At 36.8% G+C, this 9,949-nt stretch overlaps 1 protein-coding gene across 1 annotated transcript in view; it reads left to right on the top strand.

Annotated features, from left to right (window-relative positions):
* The first annotated feature begins 8,047 nt into the window (after window positions 1-8,047).
* The window catches only part of LOC149180198 (uncharacterized), a 71,397-nt gene continuing 69,495 nt past the window's right edge, over window positions 8,048-9,949 (top strand). Inside the window, exons 1-2 of the mRNA XM_089415944.1 lie at window positions 8,048-8,379; window positions 8,511-8,653. Of these exons, the coding sequence (XP_089272070.1) occupies window positions 8,554-8,653 (100 nt within the window). The 5' untranslated portion in view covers window positions 8,048-8,379; window positions 8,511-8,553. The remainder of the gene's footprint in view (window positions 8,380-8,510; window positions 8,654-9,949) is intronic.

The raw sequence follows: 9,949 nt of genomic DNA, 5'->3' as shown, positions 1-9,949 counted from the left end.
TTGAAATCTTGAAGAGGCATATGGTTTTGCAGTAGTTTCAGGTTGTGTTTCCAATAGAGATTTCAAATTTACTACCTCATAGGGAAGTGGACTTTTCTACTGAGTTGAAGTCGGGAAAAACACCAACATCTAAGGCACCGTACATGATGAGCACTCCATAGTTGGTGGAATTGAAGTTGTAGCTTAAGGAAATGCTTGATAAGGGATACATTAGGCCAAGTGTATCACCTTGGGGTGCACCAATGTTGTTTGTAAAGAAGAAGGATGGTACTATCACATTATGTATTGATTACAGGCAGTTGAACAAGGTGACGATCAAGAATATGTATCCTTTATCATCGATTTATGACTTGTTTAATCAGTTGAAGGGAGCAACAATGTTCTCGAAGATCAACTTGAGATCAATATATCATCAGGTATGCATCAAAGAAGAGGACATTTGCAAAACCACATTATGTACCAGCTATGAGCATATGAGTTTGTAATAGTTCATTTTGGTCTTACTAATGCTCCAACTACTTTCATGTGTTTGATGAATAGTGTGTTGCGTCCTTATCTAGACAAGTTTGTGACAATATTGATTGATGACATAATGGCATATTCTAAGAATGAGGAAAAGCATGCATAACATCTAACAACAATGTTAATATTGGAATAGATGTCTTTCGGATTAATCACATAATCAGAATTTGGACGACATTTCAAACCAACTAATGTGGTCCATCCTCAGGACAAGGTGAAGAATCAATCGATGTCAAGGAATAAATAGTGTGGATGCATCATTGCCCAGAACTAGTCGTTGATAAATTAGTTACTAAGGTAAGTCAAATATATAAAAATAATAAAATATATTTGGTTAAAAACTAGTTGTTAGGAAGAAATAAATATAAATTATCAAAAATATAAAATAAAACAATTACCATATTATATATTTCTTTAGAAACTAGCCATTAGGACTAACTAAATATTATATTAATTTAATAATTAACTAAAGTGTTTGAATATTATATATTTAGACACAGTCGATCCTGTTCATCAGCCCTAGCTGAGCACACAGAGAGAACAAAACACCATGTATGCATAGAGGAGTCCAAAGTCATTGCCAGGGTTGATCATTTCCACCATAGGAAGCTTCGGGAATCTATTGAGATTGAAAGGCATGCCAAAAATCTTAATAGGGATGACGATTGGAAATTAAGTAAGAGTTGGATTCCGGATCTCATGTCTTGATTCCTCCCGCTCCTCTTCAGGGTTATTTTTATTTCTATTGTTTTCATGAATCTTTTTTGTGTTTTCTCCTTTTCTTTCGTTTTATATATCTACCTTGCTCCCCTCTTAACCTTCATTTTTCTAAATTTTATAACTTCTGAGTCTTTTCTTTTATTAGGTCTCTTATTATTTCTAATAAATATATATAACTTTTTACACTTAATTTTAATTAGCAACCTCCTTTTAATCATTTCATTCTGACTGCTATAGCTTGAGTTCTCTTCCTTGATCTTAATTATATAGTTGGATTAAGTTAACCCCGTATAATTTATTTTTTTTATATCCAATTAATTATTAAAGCATTAAAATAGAATATTTTCTCAAAAATGGATTTAAAGTCTTCAATATAATTTTTCACTTACCTTGAAATAGTGGATATAAATATTTTATAGCAGTTAGCTTTAAATATATACTATTCAAACACTTTAATTAATTATTAAATTAATATAATATTTAGTTAGTCCTAACGGCTAGTTTCTAAACAAATATATAATATGGTAATTATTTTATTTTATATTTTTAATAATCTATATTTATTTCTTCCTAACGGCTAGTTTTTTAACCAAATATATTTTATTATTTTTATATATTTGACTTAGCTTAGTAACTAATTTAACTAATTTACCAACGGCTAGTTCTGGACAATGATGCATTCACACTATTTATTCCTTGAGATCGATTGATACTTCACCTTGTCCTGAGGATAGACCACATTAGTTGGTTCGAAACATCGACCAAATTCTAATTATGTGATTAATCGGAAAGACATCTATTCCACACTATGGATCACAAAAGTCTTAGATCTAACAGTGTTAAGATTGTTGGGAGAGCGTTAGTTGTATGCCAAGCTTAGCAAATGTTGTTTCTTTTAGAAAAAGGTTCATTACTTAGGACATGTTTCCAAGGAAGGTGTAGCAGTGGACCCGGAAAAGACCAAAGCTATCATGGAGTGGGCAACTCCTAGGAATGTGGATGAGTTAAGATCATTTATGGGACTAGCATGTTATTACAGGCAATTCATCGGGAACTTTTCGTGGATTGCCTATCATATTACATCTTTGCAACAAAAAGGGAAGAAGTTTTAATGGACTGAGGAGTGTGTAGCTAGTTTTGAGTAATTAAAGCATTTGCTTACAAATGCTATGGTTTTGAAGATTGTGGATCCATATATAGAGCTTATGGTATGTACAAATTCTTGCAAGACTGGACTTGGTGGAGTCCCGATGCAGGAAGGATAGATAGTATGCTATGAGTCAAGGAAGTTGAATGAGCACGAATAGAACTATGTGACTCATGATCTTGGGTTGGCCGCTATAATTCATGCATTGAAGACATGGAGACACTATCTTCTTGGCAAGAGGTTCATTCCGATGAGCTATCACAGTGGACTAAGGTACTTATTTGATCAGCGTAATCTGAATGCCAGACAAACTAGATGGTTGGGTACTCTCAATGAGTTTGATTTCGAGATTAGGTACATTAAGGGAAAGGAGAACAAGGTAACATATGCTCTTAGAAGAGTATAGGTGAATCACATTGCAACAATAAGTTCTTATGGGGCAGACTTGCAGGAGCAGATATTGCAGGTAGGACAACATGATGATAGGTACCAATAATTGAGGCACAGGTTACAACAACATAATACAAGTGATCAGGATGTGGATTATCATCTCAAGACAGATGACTTGGTCAGATTCAGGAACATGATTTATGTGTCGGATGACAGTGAGCTCAAGAAGCTTATCTTGAGGGAATTTCATGTCAAGCCGTATTCAAGTCACCCGAGATATCAAAAGACATTGACAGTAGTTAAGAAATTCTATCATTAATTGAACTTGAAGAAAGAGCTGGCTGAGTTTGTTGCAAGTTGTTTGGACTATCAGTAGATAAAAGCAAAGTGTAAGCATCCAGGTGGTTTATTACAACTGATTTTGATTCCTGAGTGGAAACGGGAGGTCATTTCCATGGACTTCATTACAGGTTTTCCAAGGACATCTAAGCGATATGATTCTATCATGGTTGTGGTTGATAGGTTAAGTAAGGTAGCTCACTTCATTGCAGTTAAATCTACGAATTCAGCTAGTGAGGTAGCTTAGTTTTTCATCACAAAGATAGTGAGATTGCATGGTGTCCCTAAGAAGATTGTATTTGACAGAGATTCCAAGTTCACTTCTAGGTTTTGGAAGGAGTTGTTTGCAGGTTTTGGGACAAAGTTAGCTTTCAGTACAACTTATCATCCGCATATAGATGGACAAACAAAAAGGGTTAACAATGTTCTTGATGATATGTTGAGGATGCAGAGGATGCATGTCATGCATCAATAACGGAAGTGGGAAGAGTTTGCGTATAATAATGGGTATAAAGAATCCTTGAATATGGGTCCATTTGAGGCGCTTTATGGTAAAAGTTGTAATACTCCTATCAGCTGGAGTGATCCAATGAACAAGGCATTGATTGGACCAGATATGTTGGCAGAGATGGAACAAGAAATGCAGGTTATCAAGAGGAATTTGAAGGCAACACATGATAGACAAATAAATTATGTAGATCAACACAGGGTATTTAAGGAGTTTCAGGTTGAGGAACATGTGTACTTGTGCATCAAGTCCAAGAAAAGCTACTTGAGGATTAGATCATGAGCCAAGCTAACACCTCGGTATTGCGGTCCTTTTGAGATCCTTGAGAGGATTGGACCAATGGCCTATAGACTTGCACTGCCTCTGACATTGAAAGTCCACGATGCTTTCAATGTTTCATTGCTTAAGATATATGTGCATGATGTTGATCATGTGGTTGAATGGTCTGTAATGCAGGTGGAACCAGAGGGTGAATTCTAGTGATAACTACAATGCATATTGCAATGGAAATAACACATGCTTTGGAATAGAGCAATCGAATAGGTTAAAGTGTAGTGGAAGCACTTTGGGCTCGATGAAGCTACATGGGAGATGGATGATCAGATGCAGCCTTTATATCCTTCATTATTTGTTGGTTAAAGCAAATGATCTTTTAGTATGTATATGGATGTTGTTGTAAATTCCGTAATGAGCTGTGTTATAAAGCTCCAATAAGCGATATGATTGTCATGTTTGTTATGTTGGTCGTGGTTTGCAGGATGTCATTGTAAATATTGCATCAAGATATGTTATAAAGCTCCATGGGCAATATGTTTTGATTTCAACGATTTGCTGGTCATATGTGTCATTGAACATTTAGGACAATGTTCTCCCAAGGGGAAAGGGTTTGTAACAACCCCTGGTTTATTTTCTATGTAAATAAAATAATACTAAGGTCATGGGACATGTATTCCAAGCGGAATGTTGGGAAAAACATAATGATGGTTATCGCTGGTAATTAATTAATGGCTATGGAAATTAGCAAAGGCATTGACAAAGACAAAGTGACATTAATTGACATTTTATTTATGAAAATAAAGGAAAACAAGAGAAAAGAAAGGTGGAGAGACACAAATTTGAATGAGAGATGAAATTGAAGGAAAAACGAAGGAAAATGCAGAAAATAGAGGCCTTAATGATAAAAGGCTTATGAGGATTAGTTGCTAGATTTTTGACAATTTAGTGTTGGAGCTCTCTTCTATTCTCTCATTCTCTCATAATCTTGCACACTTAGAGTGTTCTTGGAGCTTGGAGCATTCTTGGAGCACCTTCGAATACATTGGATTTGGAGAAAGAAGGCAAAGGAAAGTAGGAAAGCGCAAGGGAACAGGTGGATCAACAATTACTGCTGGATTGCGTTGCAGGTAACAGGTTGCATGTGTGATTTCCTTGTTGGTTTATGGATGCATGGTATATGCATGTGATTTTCTAGTTATGTGCTTTCATTGGCATGGAGATTTGCCTAGATTGAAAGTGGTTTTAGCGTTGCCTTACCATTTCCTAGATAACCATGGTGCCGTGGGTTTTCCACTTAATTGTTTTCTGATTGGTGCTCATAATTCCTTATGGTTGTGGGTTGGAACAAATGCTCTAGAAGCCCTAGAACAACTTGGGTTGAGTTACTAGTCCTAGAGCCTAGGTTGGGACAATTTCTCTAGAGCCCTTAGTGAGTTGAGTTACTAGTCACTAGAGTTAGGTTGGATAAATGCTCTGGAGCCTTAAAGGCCGTGGGTTGAGTTACGAGTCACTGGAGTTAGGTTGGACAAATGCTCTAGAGTCTTGAAGGCTGTGGGTTGAGTTATTAGTTCTTGGAGCCCTGAACAACTTGGGTAGAGACCTATTTGGTTGGTGTTAGTGATGTCCGATCGTGGAGGTCGAATCACTGTGGTTGAGGTGGTATAGCCTTTGGAAGCCTTGGTTCAGTTTTGTTTCGGTCATTTCATGAGATCCCACATTCATGCTTGGAATATGGCGCGAGAGGGATTGGCTGAAAGAGAGATTTGGTTCAAGCCAATCTATGGTCGGGTGGTACGTGGAAGTCCTTGACTTGGTTGATATTTTCACATGTTAATATGAGACATTTCTTATGGTGATCTATGAGTATATGTGTTGATTATGATGGTAATCTTATGGTTGTTCTGCCATGGTTTATATGTTGGTTATTTTCTGGTTATTTGTTGGTTACATGATGTATGTTATTTATGTCTCTTATCATGAATGGTTTAGCTATTGATTGGTTGATGATTGTATGGACTAACAAGTGTTGTTGCAACTATGTGGAGAGGGCACATGACTTTCTTGGTCATTCTCAGATGAATGTTAGACTATTATGATCATATATGCATTCATGACCTGTAGCTTACATGTTTTCCATGTGTTTGACAAAATGTCTAATGTGTCCTAGGTAGTCTAGGTCAATTTCTTGATTCGAGTTTGAATATTTGGCTTTGTTGTCATGTATATTATGACTTTGGAAAGTCTCAGGCAGTTATGGGTAGAGGTTTGGAGGCTGGCTTGGAATTGTAGCTTATATCTCGGGATTACATCCTCTGAACTGGGCAAATTGGGTCACAACCGCACTCAGGCAGTGTTGTGCATGCAGTTGGAGGCCTTCAACCGCACCCAAGCCTTGTCATGCATGCGGTTGGGGGTCTAGGTCAGTGAAAAAGAGCCCCAACTTAGGGTTTGGTCACCTGGGGTGGTCCTTTGGCCCATGAGTGTCATGTAGCCCTGAGAGATGTTATGAGTTGTTAGTTTGTGGTTAGTTATAGGCTCCACTTACTTAACTGGGGCTTGGAGGTTGGGTCATGTCATAATAAATCTTCATCTCATGTTTACCCTAATAGGTCGGTGAATTTGAATAAATGTGGGAAGGCATTCTTGTTCGATAGTTTAAAATTGAAAATTTCCTTAAGCAAAATTTAGGTTCACCAAGTTTGAATAATTTTGCAATACTTTTTGGAGTTTATCTATTAGGCATAAAATGGAGATTCACCTATACATTACTCCTAGAACTTACTTGGTTTGATTCATACATGGAGATTTGATACAAGAAGGGATTGCTCACTCAGTAAAATCTACCAATGACTAGTTTTGTAGCTCAAGCCTCTTATTTGGTATGTTTAGCCTTAATATTTACTAAATCTTGTCCAGTGTTTCATTACTAATATGCAATTATAATAGTTTTTATTTTGTTGTATCAACATAATTGATAGACTTGTCACTTATCACCGAAGAGGTCTGAGGCCAAGTCAGAGGCACTGCCCCTATACTCTTGAGCCCAACATAACCACCCACAAGCCGCACTAGGCATGTTAAGTTTTGAACTTAGGAAAGACCCCAATATTGGTTAGCAAATGTTTTCCGATGCACGATGTCCATTGTTCAACTGGCTTGATGGGTTATATGATTACAATAGTTCACCTCTTATTATCTACCTTGAACAAGTCTCTATAAAAGAATCAGTGGGAGATATCTATTGCCATTTGCACATAAACATAACAATAAAGCGATGTAGCATGTTGAAAACACATACGTTTAGGAAAGACATGAAAAATTGATACGATAAGATAAGACCTTGAAAAATTGATACGATTTTGTGCTTAATTTTTTGTAGATGTGTTCTTCTAAATTTCCCATATTACTTAATCAACAACTAGAATTGAAACTAGATTTTGATATGAAATGTATATTCTTGAAAATAATCTTTGGAATTGCAATGATGAGTAGATTTTGATATAAAATATATATTCTTGAAAATAATCTTTGGAATTGCAATGATGAGTAAATTACATGGGTGATTGAAAAAAAAAGTGTATTAATTTAAAAATTACATGTAAAAGATCGCTACTCAATTCAAAATTTGTTATCATTTGTAATCTCAAACCTAAATTAGAATACCTCCTCGACAAAATCAATCAAGTAATATTAAAATAAAGACTAACAAAATAAAGACAAATATCACCTCATTTGAAAATAATAACATAAATAAATTAAATTTTGTAATGTGCAATGTGCAACACTCATTAAAAAAAAATGCAATACAATATATGTCACTTCATTATGAAGTGAAATCACTTAAAAAAACATAAGACCAAAAAAGTCACATCTTATATCTTAGTGAAACATAACTTAAAAATCAAACGTATAAAAATAATTAATTTTGATGGATTAACATTGCTGGATTAAATGTGAAGGCCTGATATAAATATTAGGATGTCATGGGCATGGCACATGCTGTGAGCAAAACGGCGAAAGGCAGCTAAGATGTGGGCCAATGGCAAGAAAGAGTGAGAGTGATTTGTGGCCCAACCAACAACTTGTGGTTCGAAAATCTTATAATAATAGCTCAATCAAATGTCAATTCAATTTTTATTATGGTCTCTGTTATTTTTAATTTGCCGCATTTTCCGCGAGGCGCCCAAGGTTCGAACCTCATCCCCGATTCCTGAGTTTCAAAATCAGTACATATCCGTCGTTTTCGTTTCCAACTCATCCATGATCCATCACTAGTGACAGACACCAGGAAGCTTCCCCCTTTTCTAGTTCCTCTCCCTTAGACCGAGTAAACACAGATAGCGGATCTATTTTCTTGCCGTTCGCCTGCAGTTGAAAAGTCAATTGGCCCGGGTTCAAGTCTGCCACGAAGAGCCACTAAGCCAGAAGGATACGAAGCTCCTCCGGTCAATATTCTTTGGTGGACTTGACTTTGGAGGTAACTATTTCTTCTTTTCTTTTGCTTTAAATTAAAACCCTGGTTTTAATTTGCATTGTAGATCAGATGCGCAGGCCTTGGATTAGATCCACAATTTCCTACTTTAAATTTCTCTGGGAATTGGTATACAGGAAATTTAACAGGGCATTCATTGTTAACTTCACATCGGCCAAGATGGTGTCGAATGAGTATGTGGAGAAGATGCAACAACGCCAGCAATATCGCAACCTCTGGCACACAGATCTCTTGAGCACAATCACAGCGGATACACCCTGTACGTTTAAAAATTTGAAGTACTTTATCTGATCTTCAAGAATTACGTGTTTAAGACCCTTACATTTCGTTTTTTTGGACAATAAATGCTGAATTCATGGTTTCTCTACAGATTCTGTAAGGTAGAGCCATTTATTGGTATGAACATGAATTGCTGGAAATATATACTATATATGTATGCATGTTCTGTGTTTACCCGTGCAGTAGTGCTGAGCTTCTTTATCTTGTTTCGGCTTTGGCAATCTCCGGGGAATTACTATCATTCTGGTCGCCTTTTTGAATTCTCTTCGTCCTCCCGAGAGCTTTGCATATGGCGGTCTTGTAAATTACTTTCAAGAAAATAATCTTTAGGAATTGGCTAAATACTGGTAGTGACATATTTATGAAAATTAGAGGGTTTAACGAATGAAGGATGTCCCCGAGAGGAGATCGGCTGAAAAGTGTGTGACACAGTTGCGGGGATCAAATCTGAAGTACAGGTTCGTCCTGTAGATTGCCTGCTGAAATTGTCAAAGTTAATCAACCAGTCTTATAAAATTAGGTGATGGTCAAGATCGTGCCCTTCTCTTTTATTGTGAAATTTTGCTCACTAATCTGAAAGCTTGCGACATGTGTGAGTTTCTCAACACTCGCTTTGTTATCCTATGCTGTGCGTGCGTATTAATCAATAAACAATCACTGTAGGAAGTGAGTGCCAGATATATCCTCTTTCCGTAAGAAGTTAAAATAGTTGGGTTTCGGCTTTATTCCCCTCGGAACAGTTGCAAGCAGGGGAGTTCAGACACATCATTGACAAGGAAGGGATAGGAAGGGCACTGTCTTGATTCCTTGGATTGTCTCTTCCATCATAGGAAGTGGAACCAGTTGTCACAATGTTGTTGGGCATTTGATTAGTTTTGTACAGGTAGGTGCCAGGTCTGAATCTTCCTCCGTTAGGTGCACTAGTATATGCTGATGCATTTGAATCTTCCTTGATTAGGTGCACTAGTCTATGCTGATGGGTTTGAATCTTCCTCAGTTAGGTGCACTAGTCTATTCTGATTGGTCTACTAGAGATGCCATTCATGGGGAGGCATCCCTTGGGTTTCCCTGAAATATTTTCTTTGGAAAAGAGGTAGTGGACAAGATCCATTTGCTCGATGTTATTAGATGACTGTTCTGCATGGTGGAATAGTGTGGGGCGTTCTTTCATGTATACCTTGAATGATATACCTGAATGATGGGTTTAGTAGCGATGTCATTCATGATTATGGGGAAGCATTCCTTGGGTTTTCCAGAGAGGTTTTCTTGGAAAAAA

This window comes from Pinus tabuliformis, chromosome 3_2 (assembly GCF_031772625.1).
Source record: "Pinus tabuliformis cultivar Carrire ecotype Pingquan chromosome 3_2, CPIR1, whole genome shotgun sequence".
Classification (NCBI taxonomy): domain Eukaryota; kingdom Viridiplantae; phylum Streptophyta; class Pinopsida; order Pinales; family Pinaceae; genus Pinus; species Pinus tabuliformis.
Note: the sequence above shows the minus strand (reverse complement) of the source record. Positions and strands in the feature narration are given on the sequence as shown.